Source organism: Panthera pardus, unplaced genomic scaffold, assembly GCF_024362965.1.
Source record: "Panthera pardus isolate Hobbes unplaced genomic scaffold, ASM2436296v1 HiC_scaffold_3, whole genome shotgun sequence".
Classification (NCBI taxonomy): Eukaryota; Metazoa; Chordata; class Mammalia; order Carnivora; family Felidae; genus Panthera; species Panthera pardus.
Window position 1 is genome coordinate 1,637,516 of NW_026526876.1, and position 22,438 is coordinate 1,659,953.

The 22,438-nt window shown below is 57.7% G+C and overlaps 1 protein-coding gene across 1 annotated transcript in view; it reads left to right on the plus strand.

Moving 5' to 3' along the window:
- The window catches only part of MYO15A (myosin XVA), a 51,920-nt gene extending 30,388 nt beyond the window's left edge, over positions 1–21,532 (plus strand). The window contains exons 39-64 of the mRNA XM_053892815.1: positions 233–338; positions 471–543; positions 1,687–1,808; positions 2,048–2,107; positions 2,581–2,656; positions 2,981–3,096; positions 3,184–3,302; positions 4,094–4,235; positions 4,576–4,687; positions 4,776–4,850; positions 5,365–5,543; positions 6,186–6,301; positions 6,576–6,648; positions 6,916–6,988; positions 7,244–7,317; positions 7,566–7,648; positions 8,751–8,881; positions 10,277–10,371; positions 10,625–10,702; positions 10,994–11,090; positions 12,101–12,261; positions 13,307–13,440; positions 15,421–15,554; positions 15,882–16,015; positions 17,186–17,326; positions 20,431–21,532. Of these exons, the coding sequence (XP_053748790.1) occupies positions 233–338; positions 471–543; positions 1,687–1,808; positions 2,048–2,107; positions 2,581–2,656; positions 2,981–3,096; positions 3,184–3,302; positions 4,094–4,235; positions 4,576–4,687; positions 4,776–4,850; positions 5,365–5,543; positions 6,186–6,301; positions 6,576–6,648; positions 6,916–6,988; positions 7,244–7,317; positions 7,566–7,648; positions 8,751–8,881; positions 10,277–10,371; positions 10,625–10,702; positions 10,994–11,090; positions 12,101–12,261; positions 13,307–13,440; positions 15,421–15,554; positions 15,882–16,015; positions 17,186–17,326; positions 20,431–20,532 (2,806 nt within the window). The 3' untranslated portion in view covers positions 20,533–21,532. The remainder of the gene's footprint in view (positions 1–232; positions 339–470; positions 544–1,686; positions 1,809–2,047; positions 2,108–2,580; positions 2,657–2,980; positions 3,097–3,183; positions 3,303–4,093; positions 4,236–4,575; positions 4,688–4,775; positions 4,851–5,364; positions 5,544–6,185; positions 6,302–6,575; positions 6,649–6,915; positions 6,989–7,243; positions 7,318–7,565; positions 7,649–8,750; positions 8,882–10,276; positions 10,372–10,624; positions 10,703–10,993; positions 11,091–12,100; positions 12,262–13,306; positions 13,441–15,420; positions 15,555–15,881; positions 16,016–17,185; positions 17,327–20,430) is intronic.
- Positions 21,533–22,438: the final 906 nt, after the last annotated feature.

The following is a 22,438-nucleotide window of genomic DNA, read 5'->3' on the forward strand; positions in this document are numbered from 1 at the left end:
AGCAGCAACCTTTAGGGAGTGAGTTTGTTTATGATCTAGATGAGCCCTTTAGGCAGAGGGGAAGGCCCAGACTGCTGCTCTCTAGGTTGTGCTGTGTGATCTCAGGCCAGTCTCTGATCCTCTCTGGGTTCTCATGTGTAATGATGGGGGGAGGGGGAGGGGGGTGGAGGAAGAAGTTCCCTGTCATAGGAATTTGTGGCTGGGAAGAAGAAACTCATGTCCAATCCACCAGGAAGGATGGCGGAAAGGTGTTCGTGAAGCGGCCAGACCCCCACGAGGAGGCGCTGATGATCCTCAAGGGGCAGATGGGCCACCCGGCGGCAGCCTCTGGCAGCCAGGTGAGGGGCGGTTTCTGGCTGGGCCCAAGCAGAGCAAAAGACAAAGCGGGGCCTTGGAGAGCTTCAGCAACCAGCTGCCCCCACGAGCTAAGACCTGTTGCCCCCTGAGCGCTCTCTTTGTGGTGGGGACAGGTGCCTAGAGAGGCCGTGGCCTTGGTGAAGCCAGTGACCAGCACACCACGGCCATCCATAGGACCCACTCCAGGTGAGGGGCCAGGAGGGGAGGAGGGGCAAAAAGGCTGCCGTCTGAGTGTATGAGGAAGCCTGTGTGAGCACAGGTGAGTCCTGGGCTACATGTCAGTGGCGTGCGTGTGTCTGTGTCCCCGAGCCCACGTGGAAGTACCAGGTGGACACTTGTGTAAGCATGCCAGCACTTAAATAACACTGACTTCAGGCCAGGTCCACTCTGGCCTCACTGAATCCTCACTAAAATCTTTCAAGGAAGTACTATTTTTGTCTATATGTTACAGATGGAAAACAGACGCAGGGAGGTTAGTGACTTGACCATGATCACACAGTTCAAAAGTGTCAGATCAAGTGTCTAAACCAGCCCTCCTAGCATCACCATTGGAACCCTAATCTTTACGTTCTCTGCCTATGGTAACTACAGTGAATCTTAACGGATGTAAATCAGCTCGCATCATGTCCGTGCCAGAAATTCTCCCGTGACTCTAAGGATGAACTCCAGACTCCTCACTATGGCCTATGAGACCCTGCATGATCTGCCCACCTTCCCAACCTCATCCCTTCCCACTATCCCCTTGGCACACACAGTTCCTGGAACACAGCAAGCCCACTCCTACCTCAGGGCCTTTGCACTTGCTCTGCTTAGAATGCTCTTCCTCAAAAGATCGTTGCATGCCTCCTCATCGTTCCAGTCTTGGCTCAGTGTCTTCTCAGAGAGGTACGCCAGATCACCGAGACCAAAGGGTCCTCACAGACCAGCCCCTAGACTCTTTCCCAGGTAGCCCACATTTATTTCCAGCCCAGCTCCTAGAATTGAGAGCTTTGTTGTTTCTTAATTGTCTGTTCCACCTACACCTATCACGAGACTTTAAACACAAGGGCGGGCTCTTTGTCTATAACGTTCACCGTGGTACCCCCAGCCTTTAGCACAGACCTGCTGCATATACGAGGGTGTTGCATGTATGTGTCAAATGAAGGACTGAGCCAGGGTTGAGTGGTAGGATTGTACAGGTGTGCCCTCAGGATTGGTATGTGTGCAGCCTGGGGTGTGGGAGAGCACCCAGCCCCCGCCCCTTCCCCGTCAAGGGTTCGCCCCTTTGTCCCCTTCCTCATCAGCCCTGCCTCTCTCACTCATGCCTGTCCCACTCACTGTGCTCCCCAGTGGCGCCTTCGCGGTCCCTGGAGCCCCCCGAGGAACCCCTGCAGACGCGTCTGCACCGCCTAGTCAACCCCAACTACTACGGCTACCAGGATGCCCCCTGGCGGATCTTCTTGCGCAAAGAGGTACCCGGCCAGGGTGGAGCCAAAGCAGGGGCTGATGGGGGCAGGGCCCCCTCCCTAGCAGAGAGCGGGGAGGAGGGGCGGGAGTGGGGGCACAGGAGCCTGGTCTGAGCCAGAGGGCAGAGTCAGAGCCAGGGGCCCTGGTGGTATGGAGCCAGCCGTATCTGGCTGGGGGTGGGGCCGAGTGTGAGGCACAGTGAGGGGACTATCCAGAGGGCCTCACGGGAGCCCCGATCCCGCAGGTGTTTTACCCCAAGGACAGCTACAGCCACCCTGTGCAGCTGGACCTCTTGTTCCGGCAGGTGAGGACTTCTCTTCCCTTTCTGGCTCGGTGTACTCATCAGGACAATGGGTACATAGACTAGCCGTCTGCCGATTTCACTTTTGTACTCTTAGATTTGGGGTCCTTGACCACAGTGAGGATGGGAGGTTGTTCTAGTGAATTTCCCACCCTCATGGACAAGGTCAGCAAGCCCACGGTTCGATTTAACCAGACACACGGATTGTCTGCGTTAGATGGGACTCAGAAGTCAAATCCGAGCCCTACCACGTGGATGAGGAGACTGAGGCCTAGGAAGGGCAGCACTGGTTGTGGAAAAGAGGAGAAAGGGGAGGGTCCTTAGTAAACGAGATCTGATTCACACAGATGACCCCACTGCTCTACCAATAGGACCCTCTACATTCCCACTCACCCTGGAACCGTCCAGCCTGAGTTCCCAGCTGGGGTGGGGGTGGGGGTCCCACGAGCTCCCTGCGTTGTGGCCCCTTCCCACAGATCGTCCACGACACGCTGTCCGAGGCCTGCGTGCGCATCTCCGAGGACGAGAGGCTCAAGATGAAGGCCCTGTTTGGTACCACAGGGGGAGGGAAGGGACGTTGCTGGCACAGCCAGCCAAAGCCAAGCCGGCCCTTTCCAGAGGAAGGACCCAGCCCCATTTGCCTCCCAGACACCCCTGGCCTCTTCCATGGCCAGGCTGCCACTCTGAGTTCAGTTTTGCCTAACACAGCGTGTGGCCCTAGTCATCCTGTCTGTCCCTGGATCTTAGTTTCCCAGTGTAGACAGTGAGGACACACTTTTCCAATACGTTCTTTCTGGGTGTCAGCCTCCCTCCCTGCAATGTGGGCTGGCGGGGGAGGGGAGAGACCCATCCCTGACCTGACCTGGCATCCCTCAGCCCAGAACCAGCTGGACACGCAGCGGCCGCTGGCAACAGAGAGTGTGAAGCGGGCCGTGGTCAGCACCGCACGCGACAGCTGGGAGGTCTACTTCTCCCGCCTCTTCCCAGCCACGGTGCGAGCCCCCTGCCAGCCCCTGCTCACCCAGAGGCTTCAGGGATGAGGCTAGGAGACTCTCACATGTCCCTTATCCCCACCCCAGGGCAGCGTGGGCACTGGCGTGCAGATCCTAGCTGTGTCCCACACGGGCATCAAACTCCTGCGGATGGTCAAGGGCAGCCGGGAGGCTGGTGGGCAGCTGCAGGTTCTGCGCACGTACAGGTGACCGGGAGGCAGGCAGGCGAGAATGGGGTCAGCTGGAGACGGGGTTAGCGGACTGGCATTAGCATTTCCTCACTGACTCTTTCCCAGCCAGTTACCGAGTGCCTGTGATGTGCCAGGCTCTGTGCCAAGCCCTATAAGCAAGCCCATTTTAGAGATGGGGAAACCGAGGCTCAGTGAGAAAAGTTGCTCTCAGGTCAGCCAGGAAGCGGATGAGCTAGGAGCCCATTACTACCCTCTCCTGCCTTTCAGACCACACCTCAGCCCTGCCCTCACAGAGCTCAGTGTGCAGCGAACGGTGTCTGTGTGGTGAACAGCCAAATTTTAGTGCAGCCGGGAAGGGAAGGGTGTTCTGACATAAGACCTCACTGAGTCCTTGGGCCCCCTCCCCTGCCAGCAGCCCCTTTTGTTCTCTGTCACACAAGGACAGGAGTAGAGCCTTATTCATCGGTCGCGTGAAAGATGCAGAGAATTTGGTCAGTGGGTGAAAGAGATACGTGTGTGGGCAAAACCAGGGGGGTTGGATCAAGAGGCAAAACAAAAAAAAGAAAGGCAAAGGGTAGTGAGGGCTGGAGTGTCAGTTCAAAGGGTGATGAGAAGTGAGCTGGAGCCATAGGCAGGATGGGGAGGGGACGCTGGGCAAGTTCTCAGGTCCCCCGGTGGCAGGGGCAGGGGGGCTGAGGCGGGGCTGGGCTTTGGGAATGGTACAGGGCAGAATGAGAAGGATGGGTGGGGAGGAGGGCACCTCTGGCCAGGGAGCCCTGCCTCCATGCCACTTTCCCGTTCTCCAGCTTTGCGGATATCCTGTTTGTGACCATCCCCTCCCAGAACATGCTGGAGTTCAACTTGGCCAGCGAGAAGGTCATCCTCTTCTCAGCCCGAGCCCACCAGGTCAAGACCCTGGTGGATGACTTCATCCTGGAGCTGAAGAAGGTCAGGATCGCCCTACAGATGCCCCCCTCCTCAGGTGCTGGGCCCCTGGCCCCAGTGGGGAAGGTGGGGCCAGGGGCCTCACCATCAGGTGGGGGATGGAATGGGTAAGCCCTGTGCATGGACTCTGGGGCCTGGGTTCATCTGATTCAGGTCTCCAGTGGTTTACACGGCCCCCCTTCTACTTGTACAACGCCCTTTCCTCTCTCACCTGGGGAATGTTCCCTTCCCTGATGAATCAGGAAGGAATACCTATGGAGGAGAGGAGCAGGGGAGCGGCCCCAGGCTTCTGGGAGGAGGGGGATGGGACTGCAGCCCCTCACCCTGCCCCTGGCTGATGCAGGACTCAGACTACGTGGTCGCGGTGAGGAACTTCCTGCCCGAGGACCCGGCCCTGCTGGCCTTCCACAAGGGCGACATCATTCATCTGCAGCCCCTGGAGCCACCTCGAATGGGTCAGGGCCGTGGGACGGAGCGGCTACGGGAGGGGGAGGCTGGGCAAGGGGGCCTCCCTCCAGGTGCTGATGTAGACTTCACCCCCAGGCTACAGTGCCGGATGCGTGGTCCGCAAGAAGGTCGTGTACTTGGAGGAGCTGCGGCGCAGAGGCCCTGACTTTGGTGGATATCCCCGATCCCCCCGGTCTGGTCTCCAATGCTCCCAAACCTGGAAAAGCTAAACAGTCTGCCCCGGTTTCATGCACTCACACCGCAGATGCTCCGTGGGGGTTTCTCGGTGCCCCAGGGGGGTCTGGCCCGGCCAGGTCTCCTCGGGTGCCTGCTCTGGCCAGCCAGGTCCTCCTGGTGGCCACCTAGCCCAGCTCTCTGCCTCCATATCTGGATGTGGGGTCTCCATGGGTATTCGTGTTCCCACGCATGTGGCCCGGGTCTCTCTCTCTCTCTGCCTGGGAGTCTACAAGCATCGTGTTTTCTGCTCCATCTCCCGCTGAGGGAATGTCTTCCCTTCCCCTGTTTCCTCGTCTACAGATAGGCTCCGTGACATGCCTCCCTCACAGAGCACTGAGGCAGGGTCAAGAAGGTGCTCGAGTATACCTAGAGGGTCCCCTGAGTCCCAAGACGAGACCCTCCTGTTTGTCTCAGACCCTTTACCTCCCCCCCCCCCCCCCCCCGCCAGGCTGGAGGTTTGGGACCATCCACGGGCGTGTGGGCCGCTTCCCTTCTGAGCTGGTGCAGCCTGCGGCCGCACCTGACTTCCTGCAGTTGCCAGCCGAGCCTGGCCGGGGCCGTGCTGCTGCGGTGGCCGCTGCGGTGGCCTCCACGGCTGCCGCACGGGAGGTGGGCCGCAGGAGGGAGGTGAGACCGGCAGGGCCAGGTGATGGGGCTGAGACAGCGGAGGTGGGTGGGTGGTGGTCAGCCCGACTGTGGAGGTGGACAGGAGCAAGGTCGTCCTGGCCGGGACAGGGTGAACTTGGTAGGGTTAGCCAGATGTGTGACCCATGGCATCCCACCAGAGGGGGTTGGAGGTGTGGCCAAATGGGGTAAGGATGGTGGGGGTCAGCAGAAGGGTTGTGATGAGGCCCGTGGGGCAGCACCAGCCTGGGGGCCAGCAGGTGGTCGACCTGGGAGGGGGTGGGGCCAGCCGAATGGGGCAGGGTCAGCCTTGTGGAATGGAACCAGTGAGGGGCGGAGTGAGGTAAAACTAAGAAGTGAGGGGCAGGGTCAGCTAGGACTAAGCAGCTGGGGAGGCCAACCCCAGGATGGGATGTGTATGGTGGGGGTGGGGGCAGATGTGGCAGGGCTGGGGGGTCAGGGGGTCAGCTGGACATGTGGTAGGTGTGACCAGGCAGAGGGTGCCAGGACAAGTGAATGGCGGTGGGGCCAGATCAGGTGGGGTGGGGGGCAGCCTGAGAGGGTCTGGCCAGAGTCATCCTTGAGTGTGGCCAGGTGTGACCGGGTGTGGCAGGGCAGGCCCTCTTAGCTCTGGCCCTCCCGCAGGGTCCCCCAGTCAGGGCTGGCTCCCCTGACCGTGCGGAGGACGGCCTGACTCTCCCACCGTACACGATGCTTGAGTTTGCCCAGAAGTATTTCCGAGACCCTCAGAGGAGACCCCAGTGAGTGGTGGCCCCACCCCTTATCCTCACTCTGAGGAGGGGAGGGTCTTTCTGGGGCTTCTCCCAGCCATCCAAGGTGGGGAGACCCCACTTCTGGCAGGGGGATGAGAAACCACCCCGATGTGAGGTCTGCCTGCGGCCTCCGCTTCTGGGAGCCATGGGAGCCTTCGTGCCTGGTTGACTGACATTGGGTCAAGAACATTCTGTGTGGGAAAAGGATGTAGCCAAAGGCTCGGAGACAAGACTTGTCAGTAGCACCTGTTTCCTGTTGCAGGGATGGCCTCAGGCTGAAATCCAAGGAGGGTCGGGAGTCTAGAACCTTGGAAGACATGCTTTGCTTCACCAAGGTGTCCAGCCCCAGGCCTGTTTCCCCATCTGTAAAATGATGATGCCAGAGCCCCCTCCCAGGCCCCTCGGGCAAACAGTCTTGTCCTCAGTGGGACCCCTCCCAGCCCTCAGCAGCCTAAGGGCCTGGATTCCTCCCAGGAGCAGCATCCCTCCCACTGTCAAGCCTGTCTCCTTTTTTGTGAGGGGGACTCTCCTGTCTCGTGTGGCCCTCCTCTTTCTGACTTGTCCGTCCGCCATCATGACACGGACCCTCCCTCCCCCCACAGACCCCACTCCAGGAATCTCTCATCGAGCTCAGCGACAGCAGCCTCAACAAGATGGCCACCGACATGTTCCTAGGTGTGGGGTTGGGACTGTGGCCAGGGCCTTGGGTCAGGGGGGATCCAGCACTGTGTGACCCTGCTCATCCCACTTCTGTGGCCCTCAGAGTCTTCCCCTCTCCTCAACTCAGACCTGGGGACCCTTTAAGGGAAGAGGAGCCTCCCAGCTGCCTTTGGCCATGGCCTCCCAGGGACAGACCCAACCTTGGGATGCCCTGGGGTGAGTGGGCAGCTGGGTGTCTGGTGGCCTGAGTGGGACAGGTCTTTCCTACAGCTGTGATGAGGTTCATGGGCGATGCCCCGCTGAAGGGCCAGAGCGAACTGGACGTGCTTTACACCCTCCTGAAGGTCAGTCCAGCCGATTTTGTCAGATGCTTCCTTTCCTGCTGTGTGGCTCAGTTTCCCCATCTGTCAACCAAAGTTTCAGGACACGGGGGTGGGAAGCCCAGAGAGGAGTACATCCTGCAGGTGGGGTGGGGGCTGGGGAAGGGACCCCAGGCTTCTCTCCAGGAGCTCACCCTGTTCTCGTGTGCCTGATGTGTGTGGTGTGGGCCCCGGCATGGCCTCGGCATGTGACCTGGCCTGCCCTCCTTCAGCTGTGTGGGGACCATGAAGTCATGCGGGACGAGTGTTACTGCCAGGTTGTGAAGCAGATCACAGACAACACCAGCACCAAGCAGTGAGTGAGCTGGGCCTTTACCTCTGCCCTCTTGTCCCCACTCTGTGTCCTTGCTCTAGGAGGGGCCAGTTCAGCCTCTCACCTGCCCAGGCCTTCCCTCCTGATTCTCCCCCCTCATTCTCTCCTTCACTCAGTAGGCAGAGTACACGTACTTCGAATTGCCGGGTCTGGGACAAGACCCGTCGTCCTCTGAGAAGCCGTTGTCCTCTGAGCTTCAGTTTCCTCCTTTGTAAAATGGCAGGAGTAATGTGTATGTCCAGGTTCCTGGTTGCACGCGACAGAAGCCCAGTTCAAGCTGGTTTAAGCAAAAGAGTTCAGGTGACTAAAAAGTCCAAACGTGGGTTCAGGCATAGCTGGATCCAAGGGTCATTAGGAAGCAGTCTTTCTCTATATTCCGGATCTGCTTCTCTCTGTGTTGATAGCGTTCTTAAGTACTATCTCCAATATGCTGGTAAGATACCAGCTCTGGAGACGCATTTTCCAGCTCAGTAATCCTAGGGAAAGCAAGATTGACCCAATATTTGCAGCAAAAATGACCCAATCCAATCTTATTGGCTTACTTGGTCCCGTGGCCATTCCTGAGTCAGCCACAATGGCTGGAGGATACAGAGATTTGATTGGCTGGTACTGGGCCAAATATTTGTCCCCAAACCAATCACCATATCCAAAGGAAGACCGAACCCTTAAATGGCCAGACCTGGACCAGACCCTACCACTCCTCCTCACGGTCCCAGCAGGCACCCCCTTGCCCTCCTTCAAGGACCTTCACCCAGGAGCCTCCACAGAGGGATTCTACCGGGGAATCCTTGTGGGGTGTGTGTGTGCGCGCGTGTGTGTGTGTGTGTGTGCATGCGTGCGTGCATGTCCGACGTGCCTCATCTCCTACTTTCCCTGTCTCCCACCCTGGCTTCCCGAGCAGATCGTACCTCCTGCGTGGCTTTGGGGCCCACCCGCCCTCCTGTCACTGGCCAAGGAGGAGCATCCTCACAAGACAGGAGCTGCCCGAGAGCCAAAGAACTCCAGCCCAGTCCTGGAGACTCCTGGCATGGCCCTCCAGGGCTGTGGCCACCCGCAGTGTGTCCCTGTGTGTGTGTTCCTGCAGGGACAGCTGCCAGCGAGGCTGGAGGCTGCTGTATATCGTGGCTGCCTACCACAGCTGCTCCGAGGTCCTCCAGCCACACCTTGTTCGCTTCCTCCAAGATGTGAGCCGGACTCCGGGCCTGCCCTTCCAGGGTGAGGGGCCTGTCTTCGTGGGGATTGGCTGGGAAGCCAGCCGCGGGCGGAAACGCAGAGGGCTTGGTCCCTCACATGCACATGTTTACTCGTATTAATTCTGTCCCCAAACACTTGCAGGGGTCCCGCAGGGGCTGATGTGATGGGTTATCCGATCTAACGCAGAGAGTGGCATGTCAGGGAAGACTTCCTGGAGGAGGTGTGGCCCTGGGTAGTGAGCACATGGAAGGGATTTCTAGGTGGACTGAGTGGCAGGAGCAAAGGCCTAGAGGTGGGCATGTGTGGCATGTGGGAGAAGGAAGGAGGCGGCAGGGCCTGGAGTATGGGGCGAGGCCCTGCTTCTCTGGCCACTGCAAATCAACAAGGGTCTTGGGTGGGTCTGGGCAGGGGTGAGGCCCAGCCGGTGGCAGGGTCTCAGCCTCTCTACTCTAAAAGTATGGAGGGAAGGGGCCGGTCCTCGGCCTTACCCCCACCCTTGTTTCCGAAGCAACCCCTGGATTTCCCCTTAAAAACGTTTAGGGCTCTGTGGTCCTCATGGCAGTCAGGAAGAAGATAGGAAGCCTCAATTTGTCTGCCTCTGAATCCTTCTCTCTTTTGGTTTTTTTTTTTTTTCAGTTTACTTATTTTGAGAGCGTGCACACAAGCAAGGGAGGGGCACAGAGAGAGAGAGAAAGAGAGAAAGAATCCTAAACGGTCTCCGTGCTGTCAGCACAGAGCCCTATGTGTAGCTCGATCCCATGAATCCCATGAGATCACGACCTGAGCCAAAACCAAGAGTCGGACACTTAACTGAAAGAGCCACCCAGGCGCTCCATGAATCATCCTCTTCGATTTGGTTAACATTCCCAGAGTCTAAGATGAATAGACCCAGCTCCATGAGGCAGGGCTCCCAGACCCATGAAGACAGCAGAACGTGCCCTAGAACTCTTGCCTCGACCTCCCCAGAGCAGGGTGAGGGCACATTTAATACAGAGAAACTTGGTGGAATCTTCTGCCCTGGACTCTGAGTGAGGGAGGGCAGTTGGCAAGGGGGTCTCAGCTGGCAGGGGCACAACCACATTACCATAGCCACGCAGCCTGTTGGGGACATACCCCCCCAGTCAACAGCTGCAGGTGACGGCTATTTCCAAGGCTCCTAGGCAGCCAAGGGGACTGTGGGCTAGCCAAAAGGCTTTAACCACGTGAGCTGTGGGTTCGAATGCAGCTCTTACACTCCAGCTCTCAACCTTGGGCAAATCACCGTCCCTCCCTGAGCTGCTTCCTCGGCTACCAAACAGGAGAGTAAATGCCCCATAGGCTGTGGAGAGAAGCCAGTGGGCTCATGGCTGGTGGCCAGAAGAGCCTCTTTGCCCCGCTGCCTACCCCGGGCAAGGCCTTGACTCCCTGTTTCTGTAGGGATTGCCAAGGCCTGTGAGCAGAACGTGCAGAAAACCTTGCGCTTCGGTGGCCGCGTGGAGCTCCCCAGCAGCATGGAGCTTCGGGCCATGCTGGTGAGCATGGAGTGGGGGGTGGGGGGTGGGGGCACGTCAGGATGAGTGTGAGACATGAGCCCTGTCCAGAGACCCCGTGTGCACTCACTGCTCAGAGATGTGCCGTCAGGCCCTATCAGGTCCAGGTGCACAAGTGTTCCTGCACAAGCCTGTCCAGAGCCCCGTGGCTCAGGGACTAACATGGCAGGGGACAATTGCTGGCCCAGATCCCAAGTCCTAGCCTCTCTCATCTCCTCCCTTCTCTTTGTCCCAGGCGGGCCGCAGTTCCAAGAGGCAGCTCTTTCTTCTCCCCGGAGGCCTTGAACGCCACCTCAAAATTAAAACATGCACCGTAAGTGAGGGAACGTTTCTGGCAGGCAGGTGCTGGAGGGGTCGGGGCACCTCAGCCTCTGGGGTGGACCTGGCTCAGAGTCGTACTGCAGAGGCAGAATTTGAACCCTGAGTCTCTCAGACTCCAAAAACGGTGCTCCTTCCCTGCATGAGGCTGATTGGCAGTCCTCAGAGGATCCTTTGTGTCCCTGCAGAGGGCCTGAGGAACTCTGTGCCTGGGCTCCCGGGGCCTGGGTGGACTAGGATGACAGAGATCAGCTTGGCTGGCACAGCCTCACCTTCCTCCCTGCAGGTGGCCCTGGACGTGGTGGAAGAAATCTGTGCTGAGATGGCTCTGACTCGCCCCGAGGCCTTCAGCGAGTACGTCATCTTCGTTGTCACCAACCGAGGTGAGCGGTCAGGAGGACTGAGCACACTGGGCCCGGCCTTGTAAGGCCCAGGTCAGATACCACTTCCTCCAGGAAGCCCTTGCTGCCTTGTGTAAGACATTTCCTGGGCTCCAAGCACCCCCAGCTCTGTACGTTTGTCTTGCCTACCAGACCCGAAGTTCATGGAGGACTGTGCCCTCCCTGACTCCTGCCTCTGCCCTTTCGGGCCTGTTCAGCCGGGAGCATGTGTGCCCTGCCCTCAGGGAGCTTATATCCTATTTTTTTTTCCTTTTTTTTTTTTTAAATTTGAAAGATTGAGAGTGTGAGCAGGGGAGAGGCAGAGAGAAAGGGAGACAGAATCTGAAGCAGGGTCCAGGCTCCGAGCCGCCAGCACAGAGCCCCACACGGAGCTTGAACTCACGAACTGTGAGATCGTGACCTGAGCCGAAGTCAGACGCTCAACCGACTGAGCCACCCAGGTGCCCCACACACAGTCGGGATTTAAACCCCAGCAGATTGGCCTCAAGAGTCGGGGCTTTATCGTCATGACACGTCCCTTCTTCAGTACGATGTTACTGAAGATACGGGATGGGGAGCAGAAATGTCAACGCAAGAAGGAAAAACTGAAACGTCCCTCACAGACTCAGATCCCCTCACTGGCAGGCCCCAGTCCTCCCCACCCTCCGCCCGTTCCAGGAACCCGGCGAGAGGTCTCTCCTGAAGGAGTTCTGGAGAAAGGCACCCATTGGTCTCATGACCTGAGGTCTGTTGTGCTTCTCCTTGTCCCCAGTGTCCTCTGGGAGGGGGCTGGGCTTCCTTTGAGCAGCACCCAGGGCACTTTCCAAGACCTAGGTGGGCTGCAGCTTTGACTGGAGTTATTCCCATCCCTGGTCATCGACGTTCCACAAACACTGGGCACCCTGTTCCACAAACATGCTCTGCTTTAGGGAGGACTCCGTGTCCTGGAGTGGGGCCGCGGCCTCGCCGGGGGTCTGCACATAGGCTGTCCACCCGCCCCCGGCTCTCCACAGGCCAGCACGTGTGCCCGCTCAGCCGCTGTGCCTACATCCTGGACGTGGCCTCGGAGATGGAGCAGGTGGACGGTGGCTACATGCTCTGCTTCCGGCGTGTGCTCTGGGATCAGCCACTCAAGTTTGAGAATGAGCTTTATGTGACCATGCACTACAACCAGGTCAGCGCGTGTGGTCCACTCTGCTGCTCTGGAACCTTCCAGGCGCCCCCGTGTGAAGTCAGACTGCACAGCCTTGGCATCTGGTGCCTTCATATTTCCAGCCCCATTTCTAGCCCTGATGCCCAGGCTCTCTTGCATGGACTCTGCGGTGCGGTCTGACCATGTCGCCCTCACTACCTAATTCGTGGGCCTTTCCGCCCGCCATCGCTCCATCTGCCCTGTGATTCCTGCACTTGTGCTCACCTAAGTCCTCGCTGCCAGGGCCGCCCCAAACAGCACCTCTTTTCCACGAGGCGGCTCTGACTTCCCCTTTCCTCCTGACTTCCTCCTCTGAATGCACGATCTGTCCCTTGTCTAAACGCCCGACCAGCTCTTGCTGGCATTGTTATTTTTGTCTTCGTGTTATTCCCTTTTGAGATTCAGGTAAGTCAGGACCATGGAGTTTACAAAACCTGGGTTCTCCCCTCCTGTGCTCACACTGGTGGGAGGGATCGGACAGAGGGCTCACGTTTTTGTCGAGCTGGTGCCAAAGCTTCCGCTATTCCAGGTACAGAATACTGCCACTCAGCCTTCACGGCCTCATGCTGTGGCTGTTGACGACCAGCCCTGTGCAGCCGGGTACGGGGTTAGTGAAGCTGCCGCCTACGGGCCAGCAGCATCCCTTGGGAACTTGGGAGGATGCAGATCCTCTAGTCCTGCCCCAGATCGAGTGTATTGGGGTCTCGCGGTGCTCCCCAGCATGCACAACTGGTGCGTGCCCAGTTTTCAGAAACCCCGGACCCCTGGCCGTTCCTGAATGCTGCATGCAGGTGTCCACGACACTCTTTCCCGGCCACTGTGGGGACTCCCACAGGGGCTGCGATGCCATGGCCCCCACAGCTCACCCTCACGTGCCTATTCCCCAAAGCCCAGGGAGGGGGCAGGCTGCCCCAGCCCCGAAGCCAGTGGGACTGGAACTATTAAAATTGTACGTGTCCCCACCTTCCCCTCACGAAGGCAGGAGCGCATGCCTGCCTGCAGGCCCTTGTGGAATTCTCCCCCACAGGTCCTGCCCGACTACCTGAAGGGCCTCTTCAGCAGCGTGCCGGCCAGCCGGCCCAGCGACCAACAGTCGCAGCAAGTGTCCAAGCTGGCTTTGCTGCAGCACCGGGCCAAGGACCACTCCTACCTGCCCAGCGTGTGAGCACCTGCCCACCTGTCAGCCTCCTCCCCCCGCAGCCCCCCACCATCCCTCAGGCCCTGGGCCCTGCTCTTGCACCGGTGTCTGGGAAGCTGGCTGGGAAGGAGCGGCTGGCCTGGGTCTGGGGCTGAAATCTTTAGCCTCGCAGCGTGAGCTGGGACTCGGCCTCCTTCCACAATAGGTTGCTTCGGGCTGGTATTCATAGCTCAGAGAAAACGGAACGATCAAAAAGCTTTTGAGATACACGCACCCTGTGGCCACAGAAGCGTTCACCTCAGTGTCACCTACAACAGCAACCCCAACCCCTGACAACAGGAGGTTCCTTAAATAAATTCTGGGGCGTCCGGCAGCCTTTAAGCCGACGTCCCCAAAGAGGTGATGAATCAGTCATCCTAAGACTTTTGGTCTCAGAATATTTTTACTCCCTTAAAAATAGGACCCCAAAGAGCTTTCATGTACGTGGGTTGCGGTATCAATATACTTACCCACGTCAAAGTTGAAATTGATTTATTTAAATATTGATTTCTTATTTGAAAAATAAGTCTAATGTATTATGCTCGAACGTGAATAATCGTATGTTGTAATAACGTGAGAAGTAAGGATAACTCAAGTAGTGTAAATTCATATTACGCATTAATGCAAACAACTTATAAAAAGCTGTATTTTCCAAAAAGAATTTAGTGAGAAGAGTGGCAACGGTTTTCCATTTTGCAGATCGCTTTACCAGCTGGCTTAACGGAAGGCCGTTGGATTCTCAGATGTGCTTTTGCACTCAGTCTGCAGGGATCTCACATGTCATGTGGCCTCTGGCAAATTCCCCTGCACATTTGTGAGAGAACGGGAGAGGAAAAGGCCAAATAACGTCTTAGCATTATTAGGCAGGTGGCTTTGACCTCCCAGACCCTCAGCCACACCTCGAGAACCCCTGGGACGAATAATAGTAAAGGTAACGTAGGTACAGTGTATGTCCAGGAGCTCGTAACACAGTAAGTGCTCAATATGTAAAGCTCTTTTTTTATTATAATTTTAAGCAAAAGGCCAAGGAAGCACATAAAGCTATAACCCCAGTCCTGGAAAACAAAAATCTCACTGAGTTTTCCTTTTTGGAAGGCACTCTGCCTGCGTTACCTCAGGTCATCTTCCCAACTACACTGTATTTTCCCCCTTTACAGATGGGAAAACTGAGGCTCACAGAGGTTATCGGGCTCACTGAAGCTTACCCAGTAAATCGTGGGGAACTGGAATCCAAACCTAGGGAGGCCAGGTCCAGATGCCAGGCCTTTACCCGAGCAGTATAAAGAAGGAAAGCTGTTGCCCCAGGGGTCTCTTGGGGGAAGGAGGCTCCCCAGACTTTCTCCCAACCTTTCCCCAGTCTGTAGCCCAGGGCAGCTGGGATGGGCTGGCATTGCTGTTGGTGTTTCTCAGATGCCCCAAGAGGCAAAAGGGGGCTTCCCCGAGAGAGCCAGCATGTGTCCGAGAGAAAGGACTGGAGTAGGGGGTCTGATGGCCCTAGGGGTCCAGCCTGGGACCCAGTGCTTCCCTGCCCCATCTCTGACCAGCTGCTGGTGGTTGCTCTGCCTACCCTGCTATTTCCCCCACCCTTGTGCATCTCACCCCTGTGGCCTGGGCTTCTCTTCGGGGATCGGGGCTACAAAGGACTGACGCACCTTGGGTCCAAGCTTCGGCCCCCCAGTTCGCCGAGTCACTGTGTGACCGAGGACTAGTCGGGGACCTTCTCAGAACCTCAGTTCCCTCTTCTCCAAACAGGGAGCCTAGTGGTACCAGCCAGGGTTATGGAGCGCCTGCTGTGTCCCAAGACGCTGAGCGAGCACTTGACAGCCAGCATTTAGCCTTCCAGGGAGGGTGCAAAGATCACATCCATTTGGCCTAACCCTGCCCCGCGGTGAGGATGGGCTGAGGCCCTGCACGGAGCACGCGTGGTGGTGGCCACTCAGGATCGCTTTTCCCCCCACGTGCAGGCGAGAGGTCCAGGACTACATCCCGGCCCAGCTCTACCGCACCATGGCTGGCTCGGCCTGGCTCAACCTGGTCGGTCAGCACCGGCAGCAGACGCAGGCGCTCAGCCCCCACCAGGCCCGTGCCCAGTTTCTGGGTAAGAGTCTGGGGCCGGGGGAGATCATCACGGGGTGCTCTACTGATGAGGGGGCCCGGAGGGTGGGGACGGAGGCACCTTTTTCTTCGCACCAAGGCATTTTCGGTGCCAGCCAAGCTGAGCGCCTGCCCGGAGAGAACACTTTTCTAAAATTGCCATCAAGGCAGCACCTAGGCTCTGGGTGGCCCTGGGCAGCTGGGGCGGCTGGAGAGGTGGGGGGAGCCCCGGGGCGAGGACCCATACGCTGGACACAGCCGGGGGGAAACTCAGGCTGCAGGTTGGCCCTGGCCGCCGCGCTGACCGACCGCCCCCCTCTCCCCACACCAGGCCTCCTCAGCGCCTTACCCATGTTCGGCTCCTCCTTCTTCTTCGTCCAGAGCTGCAGCAACGTGGCCGTGCCGGCCCCCTGCATCCTTGCCGTCAACCAGAACGGCCTCAACTTCCTCAGCACCGAGACCCATGTGAGTGGCCTGAGCCTGGCCCTGCCCCTCGTCCCCTTCTCCTCTGAGCCGCACTGCCTTCCGGGGGGCGGGCGAGCTGTGTGGCCGCGTGACCTCAGGCAACATCTCTTCCCCACCGCGAGCCTCACTTGTCCATCTGGAACATGGGGATAGTGGTGCCCGCCCCACGGGGCTGCGGTGAAGGTGAAAGGTCAACCGTGAGAAGCGCTCCAACAGCGCGCAATCTGCTCAGGCTGCTGTGACCAAGGTCCGCACCCCTGGGGCTCCAACAACAGACATTCATTTCTCGCTGGTCTGGAGCCCGGAAGTGGGGGACCAAGGTGCTGACAGGGGTGGTTTCCTCTGAGGCCTCTTTCCTTGGCCCGTAGATGGCCGCCTTCTCCCCGTGTCCTCACGTGGCCCTTTCTCTGTGTGCACACCCTTGTTGTCTTCCTCTTCTCGTAAGGGCACTGGTCAGGTTTGAATTGAGCTCACCCTGACCGCCCCCATTTCAACTTCATTTCCTCTTGAAAGGCCTTGCCTCCAAACACAGTCACATTCTGAGGGGCTGGGGGTTAGGACTTTATTTGGAGGTGATTCTAGGAGATGCTGGAGTGAGGAAATGAGACCAGGAAGGGACCCCTCACACACCTTGGGAACGCACCTTCTGGAAGAGTGTGTTAGCAGCAAGTGGCCCCTGTGGGGACTGGCGCTCAGTTGAGCTGGGGGCCTAGGAGATAGCATGGAACACGCCCTTGGAGGATGCCCTCTGTTCTGGGGGCGAGGGAGCTGGGGTATCTCCCTGCCGTGTCGCCCTCTGTCATTAATCAAGGCATTAACTCTCATCGCTCTGGCTTTCCCTGCGTGTGCTCCGAGTTTGCTCCTGGGGGCAGAAAGAAAGCTCCAGACAAAGAGAGGCAGGTGTTAAGAAGCAGCTTTGATATGAGGGTCAGGGCACCACTGGCATTTACTCACCCTCGGATCCCAAGCATTCAGGACAGTGCCTGGCACGCTGTTAGTGTTTGTTGAAGTCCAGAGAGGTAAAGCGACTTGCCCCAGGTCACCCAGCAAGTTGCCGGGGAACTGCTACTCCAGCCGAGACTTGCCTCCTGCTGATGTGATCTCAGGGGAGAGGCAAGCAGGGGTGAGACTGTCCCACCCACAAGCCTGTCTCCTCCCCTCCCCCTCCAGGAGCTGATGGTGAAATTCCCCCTAAAGGAGATCCAGTCCACTCGGACCCAGCGACCCACGGCCAGCTCCAGCTACCCGTATGTGGAGATCGCCCTGGGGGATGTGACAGCCCAGCGCACCATGCAGCTACAGCTGGAGCAGGTGACCGAGCCCCGGCACCCAGGCCTTGTCACCCGGCCCCTCCCTTCATTCCACTCACCAGGCTCTCCACTGGGCCTGGCTGTATAGTAGGTCAGGTCCTGGCCATGCCCCAGACAGCGTCCAGCCCAGTGCTGGGGACAGATCTAACCCAACTGAGCATAGAACTGCAGGTCATTAGGGTGGTCTCCCAGTGAAGAGTCTTGGCAGGGAAAGAAGGGCCTAGGTTATTTGCAGTATATTGAGGAGTTTGATGGGGAACAGGGGAGACACGGGCAGGGCAGGGGAGGTCTTGAAAGTCCTTAAATGCCAAGCTAAGAATCTGGGGCATTCTCCTGAGGGCACTAGAGAGCCAGCCATAGAGCGTTGTTGAGAGGCAGAGACACAGGAAGTTTGAGGAAGTTCACGTGGACTGAGGCTTGGAAGATGGATGGTGGGGTCTGGGATTGAAGGGAGGGAGGGGGAGTCCCCGTGTGATAGACAAAGAAACTCAGGTCCACCTGCCCTGTACCTTCCCATATTTGCAGCAATTATGGCTGCTCCTTTAAAATCATGGCTGACAGTCTCCTTTCCAAGTCTCATACCCATGGAGTGAGAGTTCGCACCCCATTGAGAGAGAAGACTGAAGCCGAGGGACAGGTGGGATCAGGGCTAGGGCCTATGCACAGCTGCCCTTGCCAGCCTCCCACACCCCCTCAAGACCTGGGCCTAGGATCAGCCCCCACGCGAGGGCCTACCTTGGAGGGGCTGACTTCCCAGGGCAAGAGGGAGGAACTCCCACCGCCCCAGCCCTGACTCTGAGGGACACAACAGAGCCCTTTTGGCTCCCTGGGCCCCTTGGTGAGCCTGCAACTCAGGACCAAGCTCCCCAGTCTGCTTCCTGCCACGCCCCAATCCCACTCCCGCCAAGCCCACCACCCACCCTGGCCTTACGTTCTGGCCTAGCCTGCATCCCAGAACCCTCCTCTCTGAGCTCCCAGCACAGCGGACCTACCTCCTGCTGTTTCTTGGGCTCCTTTTTCTGCTGCCCCCTCTCCTGGATGACCTCTAAATGTTGCTGAGTCTGAGCCCTCCCTCCGGCACCCTTTCTGGCCCTGAGAAAACCGCATCTGCCGTGACAGCCCTCGTCTTTCTGTCTCCTGCTCTGACCCCTCGTCCTCTCCCCCCCGGAGACCAACAGGCCTCTCCACCTTACCTTGGAACCTTCCCGGGCACTCAGGCCCTGCCCTAGAGGTCCTTTCCATCCCTGTCCCCTCCTCTCCTCACCTCTCTGGCCTCTGCTCTCACCCCCTCCCCTCTGCTCACAGCCATGGCCTCTTCCAGCTCCCTGTTGCCAAGCTTGCCCTCCCCTCTCTGCCCCAGACCCTTTCTACTCCCTGTTCCCTCCACCCGAGTGCTCTTCCCTGGTTCGTTACAGGGCTCCCTCCCTCCTTCCCTTTATTTGAGTTTCAGCACAGACATCACTCTTTCCAGAAGCTTTCCTGAGCCTCCCCCCTGATATATCACCATCTCCACCTTGGCAGACCTCATTATGGCTTGCAGATCAGTTATTTGCTTACATATTATGTCTCCCCCACCAGAACGCCAGCCCCAAGAGGCCAGAGCTGTGTCTGTTTTGTCCACGTTGTGTCCATAGCACAGCAGTGAGCCTGTAGTAAATGCTTAGTAAGTGGATAGTTGGATGGATGGTTGGAGGAGGCCTTTTTGGCTTTTCTACTTCCTTGCAGACCCCACTGCTGCCACCTCTGCCTCTGCCTCTGGCATGTTCGAGGTTGGGGGGACACATCCATTCAACACATAACCATTGAACATCTCTACATAGCAGGCCCTGCACTGGCTGTAGGGATACCGAAGTGACTGAGACCCCCCCTCAGCCCTGACCCTCATGGAGCCCCAGGTCAGAGAATCTCTTCGGTAAACCGTGGTCAGTGCTGAGAAAGGTGTAGCTGAGCTATCTGGCATGTAATCAGCGAGGGCTTCTAAGAGGAGGTGATGTCTGAGCATAGCAGCAGCGCAGCCGACAGTCCTAGGTCCCCGTGTGGCCCACCTCTGACAGGCTATCCCTTGAAGGGATCTCAAGGGATCTGAGGTCCACCCGCCCCGCTTCTTCTCGAGCTTCAGTTTGCACACCTGTCAAATGTGCAACAATCCCAGTAAGGCCTGGCATCGTAGCACGTGGGTGGCAGGGTTGGCTAGAGGACTGACTGGAGCAGAGGACGCCCATCATACGTACTCTGATCTCATTACCAGAGGTGGCCCCTCCGGGGTGGGGCAGACACCGCTGAAGTCAGCACAGAGCACTTGGCAGTGTGGCCTTGGGCCTCCTGCTACCTGGGTTCAGGTCCCCATCAGCTACCAGATGTGAGGTCTGGGGCAAGTGGCTTCATGGCCGTGTCCTCACTTTCCTCGCCGGTGGAATGGAGTCTGAAAGTGTCTGCCTCATAGGGACACGGTGCCGACTAGAAGGGGTAAGATGCCAGAAGCTGTCAGGACAGTTACAGCTCAGTGAGTGCTGCCCTTTATGCTTACCTTCTCTCCGAGCAGCCCCTGTGCCCCCTGCCCCCGGAAGTCCCTGCGGGGATCCCACCACCACCTGGGTCTGAAAACCACACTCGGGTGGATTTGCCATAATTTTCTTCTGCCTCTTACTCCGTACCCCATCCAGGAGCCCGGAGGCTGGGCCACCGCTTGTTCTAGGCTGTGGGTGCCCGTGTTGACCATGGCAACGCATAGTTAGAAACTTACCACTCATTGACTAGACTAAGATTTCTTTAATTTTTAAAGGCTTTACACGTAATAAAATCTCACGGAATCCTCACCACAACCTGTGAGGCAAGCAAGCCCTGGTAAACGGGGACCCTACTGGCCCCAGGTCACACAGATCACACTCGGCAAGGCCAGAAGCAAACCAGATGTACTTGATCTCCTGCTTACTTACCCCTTCCAGCCTATTAACCCGACAATTCTCCCTTCCGGCTCCTCACGCTCCTCCCGGGACCCTGGGGGAGGTGGGGACAAAGGTGGGAGCCACTAGTCCTCACCCCGAGGCATGAGCCGGGGAAGCATCGGCGGGGCGGGTGCGTGGACTCTCACGGTCTCTCCTGCAGGGCCTGGAGCTGTGTCGAGTGGTGGCTGTGCACGTGGAGAACCTGCTCAGTGCCCGGGAGAAGCGGCTTACGCTGCCCCCCAGCGAGATTACGCTACTCTGACCCGGCCCCCAGCCCTCCAGCTGCCCTCTGCCGGAAGGCTTGCTGTGTGGCCCCAGGGGAGTTACTGGGCCTCTCTGGGCCAGTGACCCCTGTAAGGGGCCAGACCCTTGCTGGAGGAGAGACCAAGAGGTGGTAGGAGGAATGACCTAAGTCCCCGGGGAACCTGAAATGACAGATGCAGAGTTGGGATGGAATTGCAGTGTGCGACCTTGAGTCAGATAACAGGAGGAACTTCCAAAGGCGGGGCTGTGGGGCCCTCTGTCACATACCCACTGTGGGCCCCGCCCCTGACTCCCACCTGTGGTAGAGAAGCCCCACACCAATGGCCCAGTCAAATTGGACTTTGTGTGTGGCTTACCCACGTTCTGATGTTGAAATCTGCGCCACGTCCACATCTCAGCCCCTCATGCGTCCTCCTTGAGTGCTCCCCACGCAGCCGCTCAGCTGGGATTTGTGACCCTTGGTCATTTCTATGCAAAAACGTGTGCCTGGCGGCCATTCCCCTCTCCAGCCAGTTGGCTGAGGAGCTGGAAAAGAAGCCTAAGGAAGGAGGCAGGAATTGGAGCCCCAGCTGTGCTCCTGGCTCACTACCCCTGAACAAAGCTTCCTGCAGAGACCTCTGTCCTTTCCTCTCCCTTCAGACCCCTGTCCCCCAACTCCATACTTCTTAGGTAGCCCCAACCCAGTCCCCCGTCATTGGATGGGTCACACAAGTTTTGAGAGTGGTGTAGTGGAGGGAGAGAGAAGTTTTATGTCAGGGTTGGGGAGGAAGAAGTCTGGGAAAGGCTTCCCAAAGAATGGGACATTGGGGTTGGGTTTTGAAGGATGGGTAGGAGTTTGTTAAGAATAGATGGAGGGGAGGGGAATGAACATTCCAAATGGCAAAAACAGTGTTTGTTCTCTACTGTATCCCCCAGAGCCTAGGACAATGCCTATCACAGAGTAGGCACTTGAAAAATGCTTGTTACATGAAAGAATAAATAAATGTTGATGGAAAGTGTTGGTGCTTTGGGGAACTTGTGAAGGAGGGAAGCACTAGTCTCGGGAGAAGAAGGCCTGGCAAGTATGTGAGGGCATAAGTAGCTGGAGCCACAGTGCCCGAGGAAGGATTTATTTACTCCATCAATACCTATTTTTTTAATTAAAAAAATTTTTTTTAACATTTATTCATTTTTGCGAGACGGAACGTCAGGAGGGGGGGAGAGGCAGAGAGAGAGAGGGAGACACAGAATCTGAGGCAGGCTCCAGGCTCTGAGCTGTCAGCACAGAGCCCGACATGGGGCTTGAACCCATGGACCGTGAGATCTTGACCTGAGCTGAAGTCATACTCTTAACCAACTGAGCCACCCAGGCGCCCCTTAATTTTTTTTAATGTTTATTTTATTTTGGCGCGTGCGCGAGAGAGAGACAGAGCATGAGCAGGGGAGGGGCAGAGAGAGAGGGAAGAAGACACAGAATCCGCAACAGCCTCCAGGCTCCCAGCTGGCAGCACAGAGCCCGATGCGGGGCTCTAACTCACAAACCACAAGATCATGATCTGAGCCGAAGTCGGTCGTTTAACCGACTGAGCCACCCAGGTGCCTCTCTATCAGTACCTGTTAAGCACCTACTGTGTCCTAGCCAGCTGCCAAGCCCTGGGAGTTGCTCACAGTTAAAGAACCATACGCCATGACAAAATCTGGGAGTGGGAGCTAGCTAGCTGATGAGGGGAGGGAGCAGCATGTGCAGAAACCCTGGAGGGGACATCACCAGTGGAGGACTTGAGGCTGAAGAGGCCAGCAGGGGGTATTGAGTAAAGCTTGCTACGCTAAGGATGTGTGATTTCATCCCAAGAGTCACGAGGAGCCTTCAAAGGTTTTTCAGTGGGAGACGGGGGCATCTGCTCAGATCATACTTTGAAAAGATC